The 26,942-nt window shown below is 43.5% G+C and overlaps 2 protein-coding genes across 2 annotated transcripts in view; one reads left to right on the forward strand and one right to left on the reverse strand.

The window, feature by feature from the left end:
• Positions 1–223: 223 nt before the first annotated feature.
• Positions 224–2,821, forward strand: LOC308377959 (uncharacterized protein). Its single transcript, XM_080854746.1, has 6 exons — positions 224–358; positions 575–714; positions 928–992; positions 1,906–2,019; positions 2,123–2,221; positions 2,329–2,821. Exons 1-6 carry the CDS (start codon positions 248–250, stop codon positions 2,364–2,366), a joined length of 567 nt encoding a protein of 188 aa, XP_080710872.1. The 5' UTR covers positions 224–247; the 3' UTR covers positions 2,367–2,821.
• Positions 2,822–4,278: 1,457 nt separating this feature from the next.
• The window catches only part of LOC308379234 (serine/threonine-protein kinase DCLK1-like), a gene marked incomplete at both ends in the record, with an annotated part of 57,054 nt that continues 34,390 nt past the window's right edge, over positions 4,279–26,942 (reverse strand). Inside the window, 13 exons of the mRNA XM_080856292.1 lie at positions 4,279–4,336; positions 4,795–4,868; positions 5,598–5,687; positions 6,076–6,156; positions 6,382–6,478; positions 6,799–6,876; positions 7,000–7,133; positions 8,779–8,925; positions 9,447–9,566; positions 9,735–9,973; positions 10,307–10,427; positions 16,959–17,056; positions 26,605–26,670. Coding sequence (XP_080712418.1) covers positions 4,279–4,336; positions 4,795–4,868; positions 5,598–5,687; positions 6,076–6,156; positions 6,382–6,478; positions 6,799–6,876; positions 7,000–7,133; positions 8,779–8,925; positions 9,447–9,566; positions 9,735–9,973; positions 10,307–10,427; positions 16,959–17,056; positions 26,605–26,670 — 1,403 coding nt within the window. The remainder of the gene's footprint in view (positions 4,337–4,794; positions 4,869–5,597; positions 5,688–6,075; positions 6,157–6,381; positions 6,479–6,798; positions 6,877–6,999; positions 7,134–8,778; positions 8,926–9,446; positions 9,567–9,734; positions 9,974–10,306; positions 10,428–16,958; positions 17,057–26,604; positions 26,671–26,942) is intronic.

A 26,942-nucleotide genomic window follows, 5' to 3' on the forward strand; every position in this document is an offset into this window, starting at 1 on the left:
GAAACAAGGCTAACTGAAACCTCTAAGGCACTATAATGCTGCCTGGGGTAACTGCGCAAGAGATATATAGAAAGCCACACTGTGTTACATAAAAGGCATTTCCGAAGAGTACAATGATCCCCCAGTGTTACGTATTCAAATCCACCCCCTGGTTACACAACAGCACTCCGGACCGTCTAAAAGAGGTACAAGTCCCAGCTTCGAGACGAGTGTTCTTTTGTTAGTGCCCTTTCCCGACAGCAGCAGCATGGCTCTCCTGTGGACGATCTCCGTGTGTGGACTCTTCTCTCTAGTGCTCTCTGCTTCTCCAGAATGTGAGGAACTGGTCAAGCCCTGTGAGCTGATGGATTTAACTGCAGTAAGTAACTGGATCTCAAAAGAGTGTTTCTCAGTTATGTTATCTGAATGTAAGAGGAAGATATCATTTTATATGGAAATGATCATTGTGACAGAATATGGGTAACAATTTGATATTCAGTAATAGATGTCAGTATCAATATGTTTATATTATTCTCTCTCTTTCCCTTTCGCTCTATGTGTATGTGTATGTTTGTGCTTGTGTGTGGTCTAAAAGCTTCATGGTAAGTGGATTGTAGTTGCTTCTACTGGACAAGGATCCATGCAGAAGTATCTCGATGACATGACCAGCTCCTGGTTTGAACTGTCCCCAACAAGTGAAGAGGGAAAACTTCGTCTACGATGGGGTGACAGAGTGTAAGTGTAAATTCAATAGCATACCAATGTATGATAATACATTTCTTTATGTAATATGGTTGTTACAACTTCACTAGATTGCACAAGACAGATAATTGGTTAAGATGCACACTCATACTAATGTAATCTCACTAGCTATAATTATGTTATGATACAGATACAGATGAAAATAAATGGGGTGTGGGTGTTAACCACTTGATTATGATTTCTCAGGAATGGGAAGTGTTTACTTGGAGGCTTGGATGCCACAGTCTCAGGCAATAAATTCACCATGGTCTGTAAGTGTCCACTTCATACCCTTGTGATAACTTTAGGTTCTTAATGTTATTGAAATTAAAGTGTTAATATCAAAACTTAACAATTAAACTAATGACATTATTAAACATACTGCACTGCGTTGCATAAAATAACCTCTGCATAATGTGACGTGAGCAAAAATTAAGTAAACTAGAATTTTATATATATATGTGTGCATTCAGTAGTAGAACATTTCTTAATTTTGAGTTTCAAGTTTCATCTGAGTTTTCGAGTTCTTAACACGTCAGTTGAAGTGCCCCATGAAAGAAATTTCACAAAATTTGGTGTGTGTCCGAAGAATGTGGTAGTGATGCAACATGTCAAATTTCGTGACCTTTGAACCTCGACTTCACAAGATATTGGCAAACGGTTAGATTTTTGCATTTCACATGATTCACTAGGTGGTGCTACTCCATATAGGAGTCATAATGAGCAAGGGCCATGCGCCTCCTAGAGGCCAATGTGCCATACAAATATTGTATTTTATTTTTTGACTGAACAGTTGCTGAGCTATTGCCCCAAAAGAGCTTTGTGCCTAGCCCACTTCATGAGGGCTCTTGCATAAATGGCCACACCCACCTCGGGACACATTCAACATTAGCCATATGAGGCAGAGCAGCTGTGGTCATAATGAATATACTTTAGTAATAAATACAATGGCATATTTTATCATGATTGTGACTGGTATTATCTGCTTAAAATATTAACACTTTTACTAGTTATCACAATTTTCTAAACTATGAAGAAGGCAAACCCTGTATACAGATTTTATGATCATAAAAGATCAACATCAACTTTGCAACATGAGACAAGAAGACATTAAAGATTGTGAGTCTGGATAATGTCTGGAAGATGTAAAGTGTGAACAAATTACTCCAATTCTTTGCTCAACAGTCGAAGGAGTGCTTCACAAAGGAGAGTATCTGCAGAGTTGCCCCGACTGTCTGATGTTCATGTCCAGCTCCGTGGACAGCTCCGGCGTCTCATCCAGATACCTGTTCCTATCCAGTAAGCAAACTCTTGTTGCCTCTTGTTTCAATCTGATTCCAATCCTTGCACTTACTGCTAGTATTCCTGAATGATGATATTTCATCCGTTCACCATCTCTTAGAGAGGGAGGCCAATCTGGAGGATTCTGAACTGGAGACTCTGAAGAAGCAAGCAGAATGTCTGAATTTACCACAGTCATTCTTGACCTATGGAGCAACAGGTTAGTGTAAATTGTAAATCATTATTATAATAAATCGTAAATTCAACACATCAGCAAGCTACAATTATACTTTAAGGCCTCCTAACATTCATTCTTATGTTCTGCAGACCTCTGCCCATATGAACAAGTGGCAACCCAGCAGTAAATTAAGGACATCTACAGTGTGAAAATGTTGTTTAGATGCAACAGTGGGTCTTCACGTCCACCTTCTAATGTAGTCACCCAGTAATGCTCTTGGCTGTGTGTGTGTGTATCCTGTATGTCAGGCATATTCCTTTTCATATATCCCTCTTAAGATACAAGCACTGAACAAAATAGATTTGCCAGGCAAATATCTGACACTGTGTTGAGCATGTCTTAGTTCTTTCTATCAGACCACTGATGCTATATAAAAAAAAACACTGATAAATGTACAACACTGGACATGCACAACTTGTTGTTTCCTCAAGAGCAGATATCTAGACAATGGTTGAATGACAAAAATAAATAATCTGTCAGCAAATCATACACTTTCCACATAATTTTCCACAACAAAGTATTTGATGAATAAACGTGTACTAATACACTTTAGAGTACCATGTGATGTAAAACATTACGCATATTGCCAGTAATAAATGCACACATGAAATCAGACTGAGTTTTTTTCATTATTTTAATAAACCTGTATTGAACAGCGGTGTCAAGTCGAACAGTGCCTTCTACACCATGCACTTACTGGAGTACAGTACAGTCTCATGGAGGCTCTGCGTCCACTCCACGAAAGACACTTAGACACTAAAGAGTGACTACATCAGCTTGATACAGTCGCAGACCTATGGAAGAATGAACGTCATCCAAGTCATTCATCTGTGTGCGCGACGTTTGAGCCTCACCAGCATTTCCCTTTGGAAGTTTTGCACGGCTGTCTTACTCACTCCGAAGCTCAACAGTGCTGCGTGGCCATCTTGTTTTGACCAATCTTCCGTTCAATCCCTGAAGAGCTGCCCTGTCTGGATTGCACCCATGACAATATGACTCGCATACTTGCCACCCGACAAACACGATCTCCCTGTAAGTTAGCATGGACACGCGCGAACTGAGCGCTTCCCTACCAAATGGGACCATATTGTGCTTGCTTGGGCTAATGATACCTACATGTATACACTGATAAACATTAAGAACAGTTTGCTTTGTATGTGCTCTGGCTGAGATAAAGAAATAGATTGTGGATACTAAAATAATAAGAATAATACTATGTACATAGCATACAAAATGCTCCCACCTCAATGGTATACATAGGTATATTGCGTATGGCAAGTCTCTGAACAGCAGAGTGACAGCAGAGGAAATGGATGCCCATAGAATATTGAACTGATTTCTAAGCCTCTATTGCCTTATGTTTACTAATATCTAGTACTGAGCACTCTGTTGGCATGAGTTCGATTCTCACATGTATTTTTGGTAAAATGAAAGTAAATGGCGAAACAAATAATGTTCAAAAAAGGAAACAACAGTAAACATTTTTAGATGGAGAATCAGGTAGTTGTAAAGTAGTCCTTTGAACTACTCCTTATTTAACATGACTATACATGATCAAACTCAATACTGCTGCGTGTAAGCTTAGTATGGAGAGATTCCAGAACATTCCATAAATGTATGGTATGTCTGGTAAGTGCTAAGAGTAAACAAAGTCAATGAACAAGAGTATAAAAAAGGGTAAATACTCCCTCAGCCCCACACAAGCACATTTCCTGATCACCCCATACCCATTTCTCTGAGCGTGATTATGGAATGTAAGTTTCTCACAAAGTCTCAAAGTCACTTTCTCTCTTTGTTTTCCCTCATCAACCGAATCCTCGTACACCCCTCCCACCCTTCCCTTCCATTGGGTCTTCCCACCACACTCCCTCCACGATCTGTAGGGGGGAGAGCTGGAAGAGTAGCCTCCTGTTGGATGATCGCTGGGGTGTAGTCTCCAGACTCTGATGTAATGGCGGTGTGGGGTGAGGGAAGAGGTGGGAGCGGTGGTGGCTACTGGGCGGCTCTATGGTCTGGTGGCAGGTCTGGTCTGGACCCCCTTACATCCTGGTGGCATCTTCATCGGAGAACCTTCCCCTCCTTATCAAGAGTGGGGGTCTGGGGAGAAGCAGATTGACAGGTTCATCATCTGAGCTGTGATCATGGAATATCAGCATGATGGTCAAATGCAGTGTGTGTTTGTGTGTGTGCACGCATGTATGTGTGTGTGCGTGAGTGTGAATAAGTGTGTCATTCCTTCTGTGCCTCAAACTAATTACAATCTCCACAGATTGATTGCAGCCACACTTTGACATACACACAGAAAGACTGAGAACACCCATGCTCTGTGTGTATGTGTGTGTGTGTATGTGTGTGTGTGTGTGTGTGTGTGTGTGTGTGTGTGTGTGTGTGTGTGCATGTATGTGTGTGTGTGCTTTGTGGAGGGTTGGTGGAGAGACAGAATTGATAGCTTAAGCAAAGCTGTGAAACACTGCTTGTGAAACATCAGCACAACACACACGCACGCACACACACACACACACACAGGAAAGAGTTGCTATAGCAACGTGCCCTACCTTATCCAGTACATGCCCGGGTGCTGGTAGAAGTCCAAAGAGCCAGACCTCTGGAGAGCAAGCTCCTGTTCCAGCTAACCAAAGAGAACAAATGCAAAGTGTACGTGTTACCTCTGGACTACAAAACCATTGTCAACAGTCTTACAATGCCCACACTGTTCACTGCAAATTCAGCACTCTGAAAACCTCGTATGTTGTCCATCATGGACTTCTTATGACCAGTCAGAGATTATTTACAGTCTTTTCAGGCTCTGAATAAGAGGGGCTGGCAGCAACACAAGGGCTGGCCTCAATAAGTCCAATGTAATTGATTGGATTAGACAGTCAGACAAAAGGCGGCAGGAAAGTGTCATGGAAACTTGGGGGGGACACAGGCGATGTTTTTGTGTGGAAAGCAAAAGGGCATCATTCCTGCCCAGTAACCAGACACATTCTGTTCTGGAAGTGAACAAAACCTAGAGTAGAGAGATAGTTTGGGAACACGTTGTGGAATGCTAGCATTTCTGACAAGCAATAATGAGACCATACTGGGTTTGGACAAGTGATGACAGAATCAAAACCACAAAAGATTCATCTACTGCGATCATTAAAAAAATGACCCTGGGGTAGTTTGCATAGTGAACAGCCTCACACACGTTTGATATTCCAAAGGCATGGATTTGCTCATAGACTACACATCCACCCATTGGGAAGGTTGCATGGCCCTCAAGTCTTCTTTTAGGTTTGGTCTATTGTTTGTTGTTGCGTTGTAATCTATTGTTTGTGTGTGTGTTTGTGCGTATGCTAGATGTTGCAGCTCTTACCGTGCTGTTGGGTTTGGGGCTGGTGTTAAAGTGCTTCTTGATCTTCCCTGCTACAGACAGCTGGTGCTCATTCTCAGACATGCCGTCATCCTAGGGGACAAACAAATATGCCGTCACTTCTTTTGTTTTCAGTAGCTGCCTGTTGTGACAGCGTGAGATGACAGCGGCAATGTCTGAAATGCCTAATAGAGTGGGACAGTTAGGACAGATATAACAGGCTGGTAGATTTAAATGGTAAATGCTGCCATGGAAATGCATGGAATTTAACATTAGAAAACGAAGACCTGTCATTATCAGACTGATCTAGGCTGAAATGGTGAAGTACACAGATGTGGAGAGATAGCTCTATTCAACTTTTATTTATTTTACATGTTTCTAATATAAAAAATAAATGACATGGAAAGAAGAGTTAAATGTTCATCATAGCCAAGGGCACCAAATGAAGAGGATAAATGAGAGCTGGTTTTGGCCCACTCACATTGACCCACGGGTGCTCCAGCACCTGCAGAGATGTGTATCTCTGATCCGCCTCTACCTGCAGCATGGATTTGATCAACTCCTAAAGAGAGAGAGAGAGAGAGAGAGAGAGAGAGAGCGAGAGAGAGAGAGAGAGAAAGACAGAACAAATTCTCTTGATTACTAGTCCAAATACCCAGATGACATAAATGACACTCTCTTTTAATCTGGAAAGAACTGTACATGCAGACTATGCAATTACATTTTTCTATTAATCTTCCTATCTTATTAACTGATACAGCGTATGATTAGAGACACTAAAACAGACCTTTGCAGAGTCTGAGACGTTGTCCCAGTATGGGAGGGGGAATTCTAGCTGTCCCAAGAGGATGTTGTCAAACAACGTCTCCTGGTCATCATTGCTTCTGTAAGAGTAAAGTGTCGTGGAATCAAACTGACTGGCTTTACATGGAAGTGTCGTTACAATACTACCCAGTTGGGGGCACTGCTGTACAGTATCACAGACAGAAAAAGAAGGAGGGGAAGGTCTTTCATAACAGTTTGCACTGCTGCAACATAATTCAAATGTAAATAATTGAAGAAATTCAAATCAGTGTGGTAATAGATGTGGTAGTACGGGAATGATGCATGAGTAGTACTTTAATGATGCATGAGATTCGTAAGAGAATGTGGAGATAGCTTTATTTACCGACTGAGTGGATGAAAGGGCACAAACAACACTTACCCACGGAAGGGGGGGAAACCACACAGCAAAATGTACGTAATGACTCCTGCTGCCCAGATGTCCACCTTAAGGCCATACCTACAGTACAAGGAAGCAATGGGAAATGTAAAGAAAAAACATCAAGGGTCTCAAACCAACTGCATGTTACATTAATTGTACAAAAAGGAAGAAATTGTCACCATGCTAGTTGCTAAAACTGACCCGGTTTCTGCTATGATCTCTGGTGCTACATAAGTTGGGGTGCCACACACAGTGTAGAGAGGTCCGTCCAACACCGTGGCCAAGCCAAAGTCCCCCAGCTTCAGAGACTGGGTCCCGTCCTGGCGCTCGTAAACCTGCAGGCCGAGAATAAAGACGCATGAGGAGAGAGCCTGCACCTCCTATTGCATTAAAACTACTGAGTGAGCAGGACCAATGTGGGGGGTGAGAACAGAGAGCTGATGAAGAGATAAAGAGAAGCTGGAGGCAATTGAGGACAGCATTGTTTGGGAGAGCAATGCCCACAAAACACAAAAACTGAGCATTTCAGGTTGAGCACTTCATTATGTAATCCCCACTGATGTAAATAAACTACTTCAACCATGTTAAAAAAAAACTGGGACAATGGCACATAAACCCACTACGTTTTCAAATATACTCTCATCTCACAGACTAATAACACACTCAAGGACCAGAGGTGCTGCTGATGTGTGTGTGTTTGGGGGGGGGGGGGGGGGGGGGGGGGGGGGGGGGGCACACACACAACTACGGCCGCCACAGGATTAGGCATAAACCATGCCTGCTGTTGCATAACATATGTTCCAATGCATTAAACTGCAACCCAAAAAAATGATGAAAAAAACGAAAAGCCCAGGACCCTGAAGGTATCAGAAGTGCATGCTTTCAGGTATCAGTGCAGCGTTTTCAGAAGTGCATGCTTTCAGCCACAAGCAATTATCTTTAGTGCGCACAAGTGAGCAGGCGAGCGAGCGCTTGAGATCGCCAGCAGGGGAAGCAATTTGGCCCGCTGCCACCGCCCCCCTCCCCCCCGCCCGCAACTTTGATGGAGGGAAACGTTGATTAAATTTGACCAGGAGAAGAGCAGGAGGCAGCAGGCAAGGCAGTGATACTGCACAGAGACCCCCTCTGGGGCCTTGAGGTAGGAAAATCACGGCCAAAGACAGAGCCACTGGACAGACCTAAATAGTTGTTAATCCCTACTGTGCCCTCAGTGTTTACTTCTTCCAGTTGTTTTCCTTAAATCCACCCACTCCTTCATCATCAATCAGTATTTACTAATATGCATGTCTATTAGTTTTATCTGTATTTATATTGCCATCATTTTGGTAAAACTGAATTTGACTTTGACTTTGATAGTTTCTTTTTTGGGTTGCTGGATGGAGACTGGGTGAAGACTTGGCATGGCGGGTGTTGATAGTGATTGGGTGTGTGCCCTGCTTTGGTGCACGGTGTCATCTAGGAACTGGGCGTGGGGGGAAGAGGCCAGCTGGCCTGAATCATGTCTGCCTCCTCCTCCTCCTCGCTGAGCAGACTGAGCAGACTGAGCAGACTGAGCTGTCCCCGTGGTGCTGCGGCTCCCCACACGGGGGCTTCAGTGATTCAGCAGCTCCACACCCCTCAACACCGCAGTGCATCTCAGAGACGAGACGATCAAAGGCGTGGGCCGAGCTCTTGCTCTCACACACACACACACACACACACACACACACACACACACACACACACACACACACACACACACACACACATACACACGCACACACACACAGGAAGTGACACGTGTGTGGAGGCATGGTTGGCTGCATGTTCCTGTAAGGTTTCAACAAATCACAGTCCTGCTGGGCCGGATGCGAAATGCTGTCATCCTCACATCCCCTCTGCCTGGGTTCACCTCCAGTCGCCCGGTTGCATAACACATCAGCAATTATGATTAACGGGACCCCACAGTGCACTGCAGTGCTGCGCACACAGTCATCTCACCAGCAGGTTCTCAGGTTTGATGTCCCGGTGCACAATGTTCAGGCTGTGGAGGTATTTGATGGCGTTGGCCAGGTGGAACAGCATACGACCGGCATCGCGCTCTGTGTATTTGTTTGCTGAGGTGATGGCATCGAAAAGGTCTCCCCCCTGCAAAGAAAGGTGGTTGTTCATGCCATCAAATTATAATACTAATCACACTCATTAATCATAAATGCCCATTGGTGTGCCAATACTATGTAAATGTTAAAGTTACATTTGACTAGTACAGTATATATATGTATAAAATATCTATAAGTAATTTAGATTATTTGTCACATATTCACTCTAATGCTAGCCAAAGTAATGTCAGATTATTCTTGATTTCCTGCATATCAGATTGTACTGTTGGGGAGAAATCCTTCATTATGACCTCATTCTCAGCAGGAGTGGCATAACTTGGAAATCCCCTTTCACAGTAGACTAAGTGGAGCAGAGGCAGCCTAAAATAGTGTGCCTTTCCACAGAGCCAGCAGTCCTTGAAGGAGTTTTACTCGTGTCACACCTCTGTGTGACTTCACCCTTTACCTTGTGGCATTGCCTAAACATTAAAAAAATGAAAAGCCTTTGTGTGCATGTGTATGTGTGCATAAGGCATGCTTTGACCAGCACATTCAGAAAATACTAAGCACCTTGACCAGTTCCATGACCAGGTAGAGTTCACTGTAGGTGTCCATCTCTTCGATCAGCAGCACAATGTTTGGATGCTTTACCCTCCTCAAGATGGCCACCTCATTTTGGACCATGTGCTCCTGCGGGACCAATGCAAGGGTTTACTGGTCAGAATGTTCTAGGTCAACCAGAACCTCATTTATAAAACATGATAGACATCCATTGATGCTTATTAATGGATCCACATGTTCCAAACAAATCCAAATAACATTTTTAGAAGAAAAGGTCCTAAATTGTGTCTTGTTTACCTTTCCCCGACATTTGCCCTTGTTGATGATCTTCAGAGCGTATGCCCGTCCGGTGGAATACTCCACGCACTCCCGCACCACGGCAAAGTTCCCGTCACCAATCATGCGCCCGACCTTATACCGGTCAGAGATAGAGGCTGGCACCACCGGGTAGTCATCCACCTCAGGGGCAACTTCAGGGGCAACCTCAGGGGCAACCTCAGGGGCAACCTCAGGGGTAAATTCAGGTTCCACCTCAGCTAAAACAAAGAGCAGAGACTCACATCAATAATAATAACAACAACCACCACGTCAGATTTCATTATTCATTCTTTAAATCCCTTACATAACCTAAACTGGGGAGATTTTGTTTAAGAGTGAAAGGCTAACCTGTGTCAGTTAATTCAGAGTAAGTGGTAAAGCTCCTAAAAGAAGAGCCCTATGGCTTTGTTTTGCAAGGAGAATAAAGTCATATACGTAAGTCATAGTCATTATATTAGAATCATTCATGGGGTGAAATGCTTTTTTAGTAGTGAGAGAGAAGGGCTTTTGCCCCTGAAACGAGAGAGAAAACATCCTTGAAGGCATCTTACCATCACTTATCTGTCCATCAGTCATCTGTTCATCAGTGATCTGTCCATCAGTGTTCTGTCCATCTCCCTCATCTATGGAGACCTTTGCAGAGTCAAGAGAGATTGAGGAGCCAGTAGAGCCCTGAGAGGGAGAAAGAGAGAGGCAGAGAGAGAAGGGGGAGAACAAGAGAGAAAGGGAGAGAGAGGGGATTGAGAGAGAGGCAGATATACATAGAAAGATAGAGAGTGGGAAAGTGAGAGAGGAACCGATAGCTCATCATCACAATGAATTCAAACCCAGTGGAAAGTGGAAACATATCTGATCACATCCACCCACCCCACCGCTGGGCTCTGCTTGCTTTCTCACAGCCCCTGAAACACCTCTCTCTCTCTCTCTCTCTCTCTCTCTCTCTCTCTCTCTCTCTCTCTCTCGCTCTCTCTCTCTCTCTCTCTCTCTCCAGTTGCTCTTCCTGGGAGAGGACCACCTGGTCTCCTTGGGACACCTCGCAGCAGGTAAAAAACAGCCGCAGACAACTCGATGCCATGGCCAGTCCCCCAGTCATCGGTTGCCATAGCAGCAGCAAAAGTCAGGAGGTTACTGACGGTGCTATAAATTGGTTTTCTCTCATGTCCGCCGTCAGTCATGCTGAGAACCCCCCCCCCCCCCCCAGGGCTTCAGAGATAGAGTCGTTGGAATTCATCCTACTGCTTTGGGTCCCCTCAGCTCCCTGGCGACAGTGCATGGCCGTAATTGGGAACACGGGCACAGGTGACACCCTATCACCCCAAACCCAGGACATACACAGGAGCAAAATACCGCTAATGGCTGTTATTATGGTCCAAACACAGCAAGTGCAGAACAGTAAATGTTCTGGGGGAAAAAATAACACTGCAGTTTGATGTCTAGTTGAAAGGTAGAAGTCTGGAGAGACACTGTGTGGTGGATCAGATGCTGATGAAAAGGTAAGCGGGGTGTTGAGCCTATTTTATTTTTACTTCTCTCCTCTCGCCTGTCCTATCCTTCTCACATTTGATACCACTGTAACAAACCACTGTTTCCATGGAAACTGGCAAAGGGAGCAACACAGTTTCTATTGAATGAGGCGAGCTGATGCCCATATAAAGGCGCTCCTTCCTTCCAGACAGGAAACACAGCATAGACACCTGTCCAAACAAGTCGTTTCCTGTGTTTGACCAAGTCTGCAACACAATTTACTAGAGAACAAACTGAATCAGAATTATTTCATAAATAAGTCGGAGAAGTTTGTATGTATATATGTATTATGGATCAGTTGTAATGCCGCTTGATGTTTTAGGTTTTGAAAGGTTGCCATATGATGCTTTTACAGGAGGTTACTGCTGAGGTGAGAGGTCATGTCTGATCCCTGGTTGTGATGAATAAACACTAATCTCTGACTGGGCATTGGAGTTGTGCTTAGAACTGCTTGTTCTAATCCTGTGCACACTCACTACCACAGATACTACCACTTTACCCACATGCTCTTACAGGATACTATGACTGCCCCAGCTACCACTCCTGTAGATATGTCTCAGATATGTGTATCTACCCCTTTACCGTGTTGAACGTCCATATTTAAATCAGCAGTGCTATGCATCATACATGCATGCGTTCCATGAGGTAAATTCTAACCTTAAAATCCTGCTCTCTACTTGCATGCAATCAATTCTAACCCGTCCTGTTCCCTGCTTGCATGCAGTCAATTCTAACCCATCCTGTTCCCTGCTTGCATGCTGTCAATTCTAACCCGTCCTGTTCGCTGCTTGCACGAGAGTGAAAATATCCTTCAGGGCTGTTTCATGGTGAGACACCCTCCCCCCCCCCTACAACCTCCCATGCGTCCTACTCCCGGAACACGGCTCCACCCGTCACTGCTGGCCCTCAGTCAGTCAGACATAAGAGAGGAGGAGAGAACAGAAGTGATACCCTCATCCCCTCTGGATTAGGGTTGAAGCAGAGGCCCCTGCTGCCCAAGCCTCTCTGATTGGTGAAGACAGGACGAAATCCCTGTCCTGACAAGACAGATGGGGACGGGGTAAATAACCTCTTACTGGACCAACAGACCGAACGACTAACCAGGACGCTGCATGGAAGAGGATATCCCCTGTGTGAAGCCTTGACAGTTATGTCCTATCTCCCCAGAACATGCGCCACTGGCCCCCTGTGAATGTGACAGCCATCCAAAGTGGCTTTCAATCTCGTCCCGTCCTAAAGTATCTGCCAACCAAACATCTGAGGGTTAGTGTTGCAATGAGGCAGCTGTATTGCATGCTACTTGAGATGCTAACCTAAAAGGCTGTGCAGGAGATTTTCTTTCCCTCAAGACTGACCTAAATAAGGGGGAAAGGGAGGAGATGTTTCTAACTACTGAAGAGATCAATCTAGACTTTGTTTTTGTGTTTAATATCTCAGGAAAGGCTCCAAATGCATATGAAACACAACACATACACAGTAATGCTGTTCACAACGAGCACACAACACATGAAAAATTAGCAAATGAAGCTTGGATGGAATGAGAGAAAAACTAAAGGACAAACAATACAAATTAAACAAACGTAATACTTTAACAGGCCACCCTACAGAGATTTAGAAAACAAAATGGCCGTATTACTCAGCAAAAATGACAAAGAAGAGACTGACAAACATCACAACATGAATGAAAGAATAAGAAAAAAACCAGAGTGAACAGAAATGAGCTGTTGGAAAGTTGGTACAGACTGACAATGAAATTGTAAGACTGACAAAGAATGAGAATCATCACACTGTTAAGTAGGTAAATGAATGGGACACAGGGTGACATTTTTAGAAGACTTGAAGCTACGTACAGATGAGAAACCGATTCAGGTTTTAAGAACTTGAAGACAAAAGTTGCCATGACAGTGCTGCACCAAAATGATCCGTGCCAATAATGAGGGGGAACCGTTTGGACCAGGGTGATGCTTCTCATGACAGTAGATGTTATTTGAATGAATGTGAAATGCAAGTTCACAAATACACCACGTGCATGAGAAAACATCGTCGCCTCCCACCACACAAACATTCACAAAAGCAAACAAACAAACAAACAAACAAAGCATATACATACAGAAGAAAACCATTTACAAAAATCAATTCGACTCAACTGGACTCCACAGCACAACATGCGACCAAACAGACACTGATGAAGCCAAAAAGCATGAAAAGAGCATGCAACTCATCAGGCGTGACTGCCATCGGGGCGGACTACTAATGGCCTGCATGGTCAAAGAGTTAGAGATGAGGGGAGAGGTTAAGAGACATCACACTGACATCCACATTGTGTGGACGTCTGGATGGTCTTTAAATGAAATGATGGCAGAGGTGAAATTGAATGAAAATAGATGAAAACAGAGAAATAAACAGCAGCATTTTTTTCCTGATCACTGACTTGGCTTGAAATGCGCTTAACCCTGTTTCTCTCTGCACATGAAGAAAGGGGGAGGGAGAGTTAACTCCGTAGTGTGTATTCGTGTGTGTGTGTGTGTGTGTGTGTGTGTGTGTGTGTGTGTGTGTGTGTGTGTGTGTGTGTGTGTGTGTGTGTGTGTGTGTGTGTGTGTGTGTGTTTGTGTGTGTGTTTGTGTAAGAGAGAGACAGAGAAAGACCCTTAGGCTACATGGCCAGCAAATATATAGGAGAATACTCAAGATTCTCTTCTCGTGTTGTTAATGTGTTTAAGTGGGTCACACTATGAGCATGTATGGAAGCCTTTCTCAGCATGCCTGGATCCATGTTAGGGCTTCAGGATGAGGATAATGACCCATGAATAATGAACCAGATATGGTGATGTTAAATCATTCAAATCCTGGCTAAATGTTGAGAAAACAGATTCATTTCAGATACAAATGGTCCACGGCCAACAAACATAAATTTGGATGACGCTATGATGAAATGAATATGCGTTCTATATGAGGGAGGTGCCTGAAAATATTTATTACACTGAGGTAAGCTGGCAGGGGGAAATGATAGGCTCTTCTCCCTGTTTTAAGTGCCAAGAGTACATAACTTTAGCGGCTTCACCCACAAATCCCTAGTTTTCCAAGTCTATTGATCCCTTAATGCCTATGCAGCCACTCCTAACAAGGTTACTGGGTGATCAGTAACGGAAAATGGGCAGACTTGTAAATACTTAATTCTGAATGAAGACATACTGTACATATGTTTCAGCTCTCCATGGTATGAGACACATAATGCCTCCAAAGGATCTGCCTAGAGGACATAAAACACGCTCGGCAGGGAGGCAGGACCTCTCCCACCCCGTTGTGCTCTTGCTAGCTCTCTAGTCCGTGACGAGCCCCTGAACATCATTAGAAACGCGCAGTTAGGGAACATACGTTGAAGCTATCATGATCCCCCCCCCCAACCAACGCAAACGTTTTTGTCAACCTGTTTAAGTGTTCAGGTGTCCCTTGCCTGAATCCTGCATTTGACGTGCCGTGGACGACTTTATGACGAGGACACAGAAAAAACACTCATCCCAGACCTTATCAGCAGTCAGAACCTGAGCTTACCAGCAAGCATATGGAAAAATGCATCTCTCTCACGTGAGACATATTCCCCTTCCCCCCATTCACAGATTGGAAGTAGGGTTTTCTCTCAACCACCCCCCCCCCTCCCCTTTTCTCCTCCTTGTCTTCAAAGTGCGACCCAGTTATGTGGCAGATGGTTGAAAAGCTACTATGGTGCCTCTGCCTTGGACTGATATGAATGTCCTAAATTCAGACTCACGGAGGGATCAGACATGAGAAGAGTGAGAGGAGGGAGTGCAGCGATCTTCCCCTCAGAATAATAAAAAATCATGATGGGACTTGCCAACAGCCTCCTTTCTAAGGTCACTGCATATCATGTTTGTCACCTGGACTGCTGTGGCCTTTGAGGGGATGTCCTCAATGGGGCTGCGTTTATACTTCCTGGATAAGAGCTCTAAGATTCTTCTGAAATTTGTCAAGGGAAGTTTTCCTTTTTGCAATGGTAAAACACGTGGTTTTCTTTTCCTACACCCCAAATTTTGTCGACAAAAGGGACAGAGAACCATTTCATTCCACAGAGAACAAGTTCAGAGAACAGAGATCTCTCAGTATCTCAGGAACAACATTAACTGACTAAGCCCATCCAATGCACGGCATTATTGAGGGTATGAACAGGAGTTGCACAGCTGTATAAAGATAGAATAACGTGCTTTACATTATTTAGCAGTGCCTAAAAATAACAAAACCCCTTCTGAAATACCAATGCCTTGCTTCCTGTGTTCTCAGGGCACTGCTTTTTGATGCAGAGATAAGTCCCCGAAAGGAAGGAATCTGAATACTGAATACTGATGTCTTAGTTCTCTTCGGGGGGTTAGAGGAGGTGGGGTGGGGAAATCATTTGTGTATCTGGCAACATCAGGCCAGAGAGTACTTTGTGTCTGACCTGGAATAACATCAAAGATTCCAGGTCAGTCTAATCCTCCATGCTGCCTGAGGGCGGCATCTTCCAATTAATTCTCACCCGGGTCAATCATGGCACACTTCACAAAAGCGCCAAGCGTTAAATCAAAAACGCTTTTCCTCGCGGCTCCAGCTTTGGCACTGCCAGCCATTAAATCCACTGGCCGTGGTGTTAGTGCCAAGTGTTAAATCTACTGTATGGGGAGCTGGAGGCCTAGAGCCCAGAGGATGAGGTCATGGCAGACAAACAAAGCGAAAGGAAGGGCATGAGCAAAAACAGGCTTACGGCTAAAACAAATCACGCACAGCCACCAACGAGAATCGAGATTGGGGCCGGACTTTTCCGGTTAACATTCAACGCTTCCACAATTATACCTCTCCCCATCATAAATCTCGAAGGCAGGATTAGGGGATTGCTTTGATGTAGTCACACGACCTTAGGCCCGCATTCTTAAACACACTCTTACACACAGCGTATCGAACGAAAAGAGAACCACTGGTGGTTGCAGAGATATCCCATCAGCCCTGGCGAGTTGCATGCTCATTTCTTGTCTTTTTCTCTCTTTTTTTGGTAGCTTTAATTCACACAGACGTTTCGCTAGCACATCTCTAGCAAGAAAAGCACGTTACACTCTGCTTGTACAAAACAACAAATCTAGCAAAAGGCAGTGGGCACTCTCCACTGGCAATCCCTGGCGTTTGGGGCTCTCGACCACGATGGCGGCATCGGAACGGAGAGAGAGAGAGCCGTCCAGTGCAGCTGCCTCAGCCCAGTCAGTGGTCAGTCACCCCACTCTCAGACTCTAAGGTTTTTTTTTCTGGGGATTACTCGAATGGTCTTCCAACATGCTAATTCCGCTATAGGAACTCGAGGGACTTTAAGCTGTGCTTTCAATGATGACCTTGTCCGTGTCCTGAGAAGACAGAAGTAGGGGGAGGTGTTATAAAGCAGAAGGGCCTTGAGAGAGTGTCTAGGGGAGGAAAGGGTTGGCTTGTGGGCATTGGGGACTAGCAGAGAAGGGGAACACGCAAGTGGGTTGTGTGTGTGAATCTGTGAATGTGTGAAGAGAGGAAGACGAATGTGAGGAAGAGATGAACAAGGAGAGGGGGGGAATGGAGAGAAAGAGATGCAGAGAGCAAAAGGGACAGAGAGAGAGAGAGAGAGAGAGAGAGAGAAAGAGAGATGATCACAGTGTTATGACAATCTTACCTTGCGTTTTATCAGGCTGGCTTGGCTGATTGGTGAGGGGCTGGGAGATTTCACAGAATGAGGCGTTGTCGATACTGGACTTGCTGAAGTCCCATTCACTGAGAACAAGAGAGAAACACTGGAATTGGTAACAAACGGAGACTGAATGGGAGAGATTACAGCCTGCAACAGCCACCCTCACACTGAGAGGAATTCATTGAAACTGAGGAGGAGAGGAATGAAGAGGACATGGAGGAGGAGGAGGAGGATGGAAAAAATAGCCCACAGTCTGAATCCAAAAGCACACTTCTGCAGCTGGACCTTTATGTACAATGTAACAGACCCACACTACTCTTTTCAGGCACTTATACTGAATCTTCCTGTACACAATGGCAATAGCCTATTATTTATCTGTAGCAGCTGGTAAACTTGTCCAAACTGTTTTTTTTTAACAGTGACAATATCTGCAGGTGAGGATAAATTATACCAAATTAATCCTCCAACAAGCAACATCCAGTTCATACATACACTTTGAATTTCAAAGCTAAGGTCTGTAGGACAAATACAAATCATAACACTCATCATTATCAACAACCATGATGATGAATTTATGACGGGAGAAATCTGTTACTCGTCTAGAATATTTCTATGACAACCATCAGATTGCGCGATGCCACGATAAATATCAGTTGCCAATAAAACTCGCGGGTATAAATTCGTTTCCAATGCTGAACTTAAAGGTGACACTCAGGACCGGCACGGTAAAATAATTGACAAAAGACATATTTTACACAGCAGCGTGCTTCTCGCCGTATCCTTAAATGTTCGATTCGATTGATCCAAGAGTATACAATTTATTTATTTGAACGACATGTCCTACCTTCGTATTGCAGCATGGCGAAGACACAGTGCTAGTCCAAGACACTCAGAAACAGTGATGGTACCCTATCGTTCGGAAGCGCTGGATCCAATAGCGCTAGTAATGAATGAGAGTGAAGAGCGAGCAGGCAGTAAGTACTACGCGCTGTCATAGGCAGGCTTCTTGCGTAGCCGCTGACGTCTGCCTGAGCCTGTGCGCTACAGTAGTGGGAGGCGCAGCTGCCGATAACAGAGTCGAGAACATTTTTTCGTGTGAGGCATATGAAACAAAGCATTTTCCGAGTGAGGCGCTGCCAAACTTCCGTCATTGAGAACTGGTGTGGATTAAAGTAAATATGGGTCCTGGTCAACACTGAGGGGACCTCATAATACTAATAACACATACATTTTAGTGTGTGAACAAATAACCATGTGGTGAGTATTCACCTGCCAAATACTACAGAACACAGAATATATTGATCCAAACAGAAAACAACCATATGTAGTGAATTCATAGAACTTAAGCAATGATCACATGGAAATAGAAAGGATAGATAGATAGATAGATAGATAGATAGATAGATAGATAGATAGATAGATACTTTATTAAGGAATGAACAATGATGAACAATGTTAGGAGGATGTTAATAGAAGGGGTTGATCAGTCAAGCAGTGTGTGCAGTGAATTCATACTGTCAACACCATGCACCATCAATGATGGGAAAGGCAGTGAATGCTGGCGTACATATGACAGGCAGATGACTAAGGGGATCATGCCTACCCCTCAGTTGAGCCAGAATAGGGATGGTATCAGGCCGTGGCCAGAAAACAGGGTGGACTGTGACAGTCCAGTGTGGCGTTAGGTAGTGACACTGACTTAAAAGGGCAACATGACACTTGGGGCGAAGTGTCTTTCATGCTGTCAAATTTGGACCAGAAGTCATTGTGTGTCATGTGAGTGTGCAAGTGTGACTGTGAGTGAGAGAGACAGCATGAGAGAGAAAAAGAAAGAGAGAGATGAAGAACGCTATATCACACCATCTCCCTGGTATATAGTCTGTGTGATGCATTTGTAGGGAGTTAAGAGGGCCACTGTGGTTTTGGGCTCTGTGGGTTTTTAATACACAACCCAATTCCTTTACATATTTGTACAGCTGCACACAAACACACACACACACACACACACACAAAATTCATCTCTGTTGGCTTGGAGCATGGTAGCACGAGAGGCCACATGTAGATCATAAATAATAAGTAAATCTGTTAAAGAATGAATAAAGAATGTAACAAATGTCTGTACCTGTCCCTGTCTGGGTCAAGGAACACAGAAAACACAAGCCAAGCACCATCAGGCAGGAAGGGAGAACAGCCTGAGTGGAGAGAGCAGGGTCTCATCCGGATAGTCTAAATGAGTGAAATGACCCGGAAGTATCTAATTGGCTGCCATGATAAGAGCTGGTCAAATTCTTGAAATGCTTAGGAACGGTGCTGCAATGCTTCCTTTCGTATCTCCTTTAGCATAGGGGAGACACCACAACTCCTTGCAGCAGCAACAACAACCCAATCAACATCGGATCAACGTAACCCACGTCAATAACATCCGCCTTCGGCTAATTATTAGCCTAGTGTAAGAGCAGTCGGATTCTCTTACCACCATGGTTGTCTTTTTCTAAGTCCTTATGAATTCTACTTCACATCCTTCCTTGACCTCATAACGTTTTCCATCGAGGTCAGGGAAAGGTGGTTCGGTAAAGACGAAAAGACCTGAGCATCCACTCACCTGCTACAGAGCGAGGGAGCGAGAGCACAGGCACACACAATGGGTGAGGCAGAGGAAGGCCAGGCAGTCTGCCACACCACACAACCTGAACACAGTTTTGCACTGAGGCTACACAAGGCTCCACATTCAGCTACACTTAGCAACAGTGATAAAACCAGTCATCAAGGTTACCCTTGCGTATCTAATAGTGCTTCCCCGTTTTATAGTGTAATTACAGGAGGGAGGCCAACTGAGCCCTCCAGTCCACAACCCTGTACTTCTTTGGATTTAAGTCCATATTATCCTGGAAGGATAATAAAATGGGAATGGGAAATGGAAAATAGTATCCTATTAGAATAAAAATGGATTTAAATGCAAAGAAATTGTGAGACCTGCAGAGGAGGGTTAATATTCATATACAGACTTTAGTCACATCTTTATGAAGTTCTCTATAAAATAAGTTACCTATTGCACCTGGCCCCTCAGAAGCTAGCACACATTCATTTACTTTGTCTTACTCTCAGTGGGAAACAAAACAAGAAGATGAGAATGCACAGTAAGAAGCTAGATAGCAGTTCTAAAGAAAAGACCTTTGGCTTTACTGGTTGTGTTAGTGCTGTCAAATTAGAGCCAACAGCATGGGAACTACCAGACAGACTGAAACTGACAAACTATCCCTTTGAAGTAAGTTCATTTGAATTTGTGCCTATAGTCTTTCCCATTTTATAACAAAAAAGAAAATACCTTGAGAGTACTAGTTCTGGATTTCTGCATTTCTTCCAAATGAATAGCTCAACTGGTGCTCCACTGGTGAAAACTCAAACACAGACCCCTGAGGCACTCAGACCCTGGGGAAAAATCCAGATGATTGATCATCCCATCTCTCATCTCCCAGGGGACCGATGGCCAATCTCTGAGTTTTTGGTTGACCTGCTGCAGCCCCTTCACCAGATTCCTGATGCCCAGTAGCTGGAGCAGAGCCGGGCGGCTGGAGCCAGGGCCAGTATTGATGGCTCTGAAGCACACCCATTCCCCTGAATCACTGGCATGTAATTAAACAGCACTAACCGTGTCAGAAGGCTCCCCAGAGCACTCGAGAGATAGTGAGAGGGAGAGGCTGTAATGGAAACAGCCCACGCTATCTGAGGTTGCATGGAAAACATGCAAGCCCACACATACATACTAAAAGAGATACACACACAAACACGCATGGACATACAGACACACACACCCATACGCATACACATACACATACACATACGCATACACATACACATACACATACACATACACATACACATACACATACACATACACATACACATACACATACACAAAGACACACAAAAATTGCATGTGTCTTCTTCAGTGGCTTTGGAGGCAGCTTGCTGTTGTGTAACAGGCTCAGCTGGAGGAAAGTGTCAGAGTGGGACGGTGTATGGGGGTGGGTGAGGGTCACCCGTGTGAGTAGAGGGTATAGCTACACACCAGGTGCCTTCTGCTAGTCCACTGGACTAAAGACCACAGTGTCCCAGTGTCCACAGCAGATTGTTGTGATTCAACTGTCCACAGGGATTCAGTAAGTCCTTGTGTGACATGAGTGCCTCTCCAGTGATGGCAGAGTGGAAAGCCGTGTTGGCCAACATCATGGCAGCTTATAAAACAGCACTCAGCACTTCGTGTGAAGCTCTCGATTGGAAGTGCTGGTGTCATGAAGGAGCTCATATTTAATGAAATTTCTATTTAAGGAACATCTGTGTGACATGCTTCATAGGGATTAGAAGGCAGAAGAGAGCTTGCAGAGAGAGAAAGAGAGAGAGAGAGAGAGAGAGAGAGAGATGGACAGAATTGCATTCCAACTGAATTTCAGAAACAGAAATGAAACCTTGGACTGGATGAGCTGATTTGGGCAAAGTTATTTAAGGCGGATAGCCATTTTTTCATCCAGAGAATTTCTTCTTCTAGTTATGATCCACACATTTGAATGGAATTCCTTATGGAGGAACTTTAATCCCTTTAAGGTTTAGAGTCAGTGGCTAGAGCAGCAGCTTCTGCTAACACATGCATAAACATGCAACTCATCACAATACACCACATCTCCATGTACAAGTGTAAATATCACTGATGATTGCACATTCTCTCAGAAGAACAAAATAAAAATAAAATAAATCTGTGTTTCCATATGGGGCCCATACGTTTGTTTCCCAAATTATTCCAATATTAGTACTGAATAAAACATCTTATCAATAATCTTTTTGAAAGTGGGAAAATTCTTTGAGAGCGCATCCAAAAACTTGTTGGTTAACACATTTATACTGCTGCCCTGACATCTAGCACACCTGAGAGTCTGCAGTGGCAGAGATGGAGTTGGCTGAGGAAGAAGAAAGGAAAGGAGAGGCTGACTGGTGATTCATGCGTAACGGAAATCCAGGTTTGACAGTTTCTTATTACATTCTCCATCCCCCAAATGCATTTGTCTGGGTCACAAAGAGAGCTCATTTGAGTTCCTCGTAATTAGACTTTGAGGTTATTTTGATTCATGCTTGTCTTTAGTCCGGGTAGCATGTCTGCCAATACTAGGCACCACAATTCTATGGACTCAGATGATTGCAATTACATTACCATGGGTTGTTTAATTAAATGGCACTGAAATATAACCTATTTTAAACCACAGCAGAGATTTTTAGATGTTTGTTATTGTTTATTGTTTTGAACCACAGAGGGGTTTGTTATCACCAACCAAAACAGCTCTGAGTGTTCCAACAAATAATAATGAAAAAACCATTCAGAGGACATGTGTGGTACGCTACATGTCACCACTCTTATGTGGGCCTGCGTGGGAGCTCTACAGCACCACATAAATGAAATAAATAAATAAAAATCATACAAATCAATTTGCTGAGGTTAGCCTGACCGGCAGAAACACTGCTGAGAGTGGTATTACATAAACAACATTCTTAAATAGCACTCATAGTCAGACAGACCAGACAAGCTTTCAGGGCATAAACAGAAGGGTAGTAAAGAGACAGACACTCTCCTTATACCTCTGCATATTCAGAGGCAAGTGGTCAATAAAGTCCCGTTCCACTTACTATGTTAATCAATACAGCATTTGGATGGCTAAAGTGGTATCACTGTATGGAAAAAAGTTCTGTGAAGAGAGCTATCACTTGTTGATTCATGACAACGGTAATATTTGAGAAATGGCCTCCTTTTGAGATAAACTACACAATGGTACCTGCACAGCAGCATGGGGCTGCCAGACTGATGTCAGATCAGCGTTCACTGGTCTCACAGTCTGGAAATGCTCAAGAGAGAAGAGCATGTTAGGACATATATCTATATCTGGCAATCAGTGTGCTGTGGGGAGCTGTGGGGAGTGGGTAGGCGATTAAGTGCCTCAATTTGAAATCCAACTACAATGATCAATAATGAGAAGGTTAGGAAAGACACCACATTTGGATCTGTTTTTCAGAACATTTCATAAATGTGGATAAATTCTTCCAAAACTCACCAAAAGGTCACATTTTGGCCTTACAAATGAATGAAAAGAAATGTAGTTCATGTTTGTCTCTGTATTGGCTGTTGTAAGATAAGTTTACTAACTGTTTTAGCTTCACATTGTCATTAGTTCAGACTGACATGTATACTGTAACATTATACTGTTTATATGTAGCTATCTACACTAGCCAATTCAGACCTAGTATCTCAATCTCTGACTATATAAAGGTTTGCTCTACAGTTACTATGGATATGGAGCACTCTTAGTTTTGATTGATTTCGATGCCATGGCATTATAATCAACTCGTATCTGCAAGTCACTGAGCAATTTTGGATTTGGGTGAATTCCAGCAGGTCAAACATCGTTCCTTATTTCTGCCGTTGCAAACCGGTGGATTTGCAGAAACTGAAGGGACCTCTTCTGCTATGCTGCTCAGTCATAAACTTGAAAAACTAGGCAACTGACACCTCTATCTGCCGCGTCCTCTTGTGTCTGCTACACAGGAGACAGGAAATACAGACACAGGCATAATGCTGTTTCATAACTGCCTTTCTGACAAGCACTGACACTTGTGTTAAAAAAAATATATATATTTCTAGGTCATAGAGGTTAGAAAGACTGGGTGAAAGCTTATCATATAAAATCATGAATGTGAGCAGCAGCAGACTCTAATTAAGACCACCACTGTCAGATAATGCACATGTAGTGCTGGTGTCAAACACTGATAATATGCCACACATGCAAGCATCTTACGCAACGACAGATTCACAGGTTTAAAATAACTAGACATGCAAGACACAGCTTAAGGTGCTATCTGTACTGCCACTGGAACCTTATTTTACTTGGCTCACGTACAAATGGCTATTGTCTAGCAGTACTAATTGTGTTGCCATGTAATTAGAATGTGATGGATTTTTACAGGACACATTCATGATTTTGCATTTACATAGTAAGGTGTTAAAAGTTTCAGGAACATTTGTAGGAAAGCATTACCCTGCTTCTGTTGCTGAGCAACTTGAGAACCCAATCAACTGACACTTCTGTCTGATGAGTCCACCACAGATGGGACAAATGACAGGAAGTGTCAGACACCTTCCTCTTTCTGCTAAAGCACATTTTATTGAGAGGTTACCACATTTTATATACAGGTTATTGAGAACACTATACCAGATGTACTTAAAAAAAGCTTTCCTGTAAGATGTTGACCAAATCAATCCGTCTGCTAACAGCTACGGTCTTTACGTCCCACAGTACAGCCTCCTCACGCTAGCCAGCGTAGAAAAGGATGCAACACCTCCGCTCAGGACATGGAGGGCCTCTGGCAACCTATCTGCACTCTGGACATAATGTGATGAAAAAAAGTCTGTGCACACAGTGTTACTCCGTTACAAAGCACTTTGAACTGCAACTCTTGTACGAAATGTGCTCTATAAATAAAGTCTTACTTACTTACTTACTAACAAGCGTTTATTTATCAGAAATGTACAGACATTTTTCATCACGGTTTGGATTTACCTTGTCCTGCACCTGTGAGGTGCAGACTGATTTAGCCCTTTATTAACATTAGACATACTAATTCATTTCTGTAGAAGTGGGTTATATGTGGAAGAAGGAGAGACATAGAGTGTGAGCCTGAAACTGTGGCGGTATGAGAGGGGGGAGAAGCTCTTAAGAAGAGCTAATGTATCACGCAGTGTAAGTGAAGGTTAAATCATCTGTTAATCCATATCTGTCCTTAACTCATCTACTTGCCTCAGACTATAAATCCTGGCTGTCATAACCAAATGTTTTTAATAAGGTCTCCTATAACCTAAAGGGCTTCTTAGCCTTTTATATCTGTTGTGATGAGCACTGTTACTATGGTAGATATGCAAAGAATCTTACACAACAGCGATGTGAAAATAACCTGACATTTATGACACACCCTACAGCACTCCATCACCTACAATGTCACTCCATCTTTGACTCCAATGTCATAAGAAGGTATTGTCAACCCGCATTAGTGGCATTCACTGGTAATTACATTCTGAGGACGCATACCTACCCCAAGCACAATCCACCACATATGAGGAGCAACAAACGATAGCATAAACATACTGTTCAGGGCTGCTCATTCAGCTATTAATGAACGCACTGCCATATCACTCTATCACATGCCCCAGAGAGGCTGTTCCAAACATCAGGCATGCAGAGTGTGTGTGAGCAGAGCTAGGAGATTTGTGATCTGTCTGGGTTGCTCACACCACACTCAAACGCAGAAAGATGCACACACACACGGTTTGACATTGTTTGTGGAGTCTGCCGACAGAAAGGGGTCTGATGAGATACTAAAGAGAACAAACCAAGCCAAAGACTGTTGTAATGCTGCCAAACAGGAACTCAGAGCCATATATGGGCATTGCTATTGTCTCCCAGGCATGCCTTCCCTGGACTGAATCTCCATAGCAACCAAGAAGACTTGCCTCCCCACCCAAACAGCAGTTACATCTTCCATAATAAGATCAGCAAACTGACAGCATGATGTCAATCTTTCAGACATTCATTAACTCTGATTGCTTAGGGTATGACAAAATGTGGCTTTGAAGTATAGAAAGAAAAGGTTTTGTCACGGTTTTAATTTTTCCATTTTCTTTCTAGGTGCATTCTTTAGGAATACTAGTCCATTGTTGTGTGTTATTAAAGCATAATGGTATAAGCAAAAGGCAATACCAAAGCTGCATAGAATTCACTACAATGCTTGAATAGCAACATCATTGGTAGTAGCAGAATATAGCAGAGCATCTGTTGTATAACTGTGCCCTTTTGATGGCTGTAGTAAGCATCCTTCAACGGCATGGATTAACTATAGATATCTACTGTACATATACAAATGCAGGCTCAAGGTCATGATGAAACATCTCACTCTCTAGTATGTTATATACAGCAGTTGGTTAGCATCAACAAGACTCTGGAACTACCTTCTTCACCTCCACTTTTCTCTCTCTCTCTCTCTCTCTCTCTCTGTCACACACACACACACACACACACACACACACACACACACACACACACACACACACACACAAACACACACACACACACACACACACACGCACACACGCACACACACACACACACACATTGCCACCATATTCAACAGATTGTCACCTCCACTAATTACATCTGCATGAGCATAATTCTCACATTTCTTCATAGACTGTGTGAGTCCACATAATCATTGCAAATCCATGGAATTTGATTCCTGCTGCCTCCTATTATGCTAATGTTATCACCCATAAACATCAAAGAGAACAAATGCTGACTCCATGACTAGTGTGCTTCAGTATGAAGTAAGGCAGAAGACTACACCCTGAACTGGAGCTTTTATGTTCAGTAACAGACACAAATCAATCAGAGCAATATAAGTGAATCAATCAATTGTCTTACTGCATGATACACATGCATGTCAAACGCGCACACACAGCTCATGTTTGAAAGGGGCTGATGGGCAGAGAACGTCACCGGTGAATAAACATGCAGCGTTGCCGTGGCAGCCACGGCGGTCTCACCTGAGCCGGAAGTGGACTGGCTTCGAAGGGACAGGCCGACACTCCTGGCTTTCACCACCCTGGTCTCTGTATACAAATATTAAATATTAATGCTGCAGTAAGGAGTTTTGGTCGAACAGAAACACACACAAAAACTTACAAACACCAACAACAGCACAGTTGATACTGATAAAAGGGTTGTTAGCATTTTAACTTCTGTCTTTTGGCAATTTAGGATGTGAAAGCTTGAGGATGTGAAAGGATCTTAAAATTTCTGTTTGGTGGTATGGAAGTCAACCGGAAGTTTGTAGTTTTGGTTCCATAGGAAAAAAAATGGCCAGCAAAAAACCTAGGTTAAC

The sequence above is a fragment of the Sprattus sprattus genome (genome assembly GCF_963457725.1).
Source record: "Sprattus sprattus genome assembly, chromosome: 1".
Lineage (NCBI taxonomy): Eukaryota > Metazoa > Chordata > Actinopteri > Clupeiformes > Clupeidae > Sprattus > Sprattus sprattus.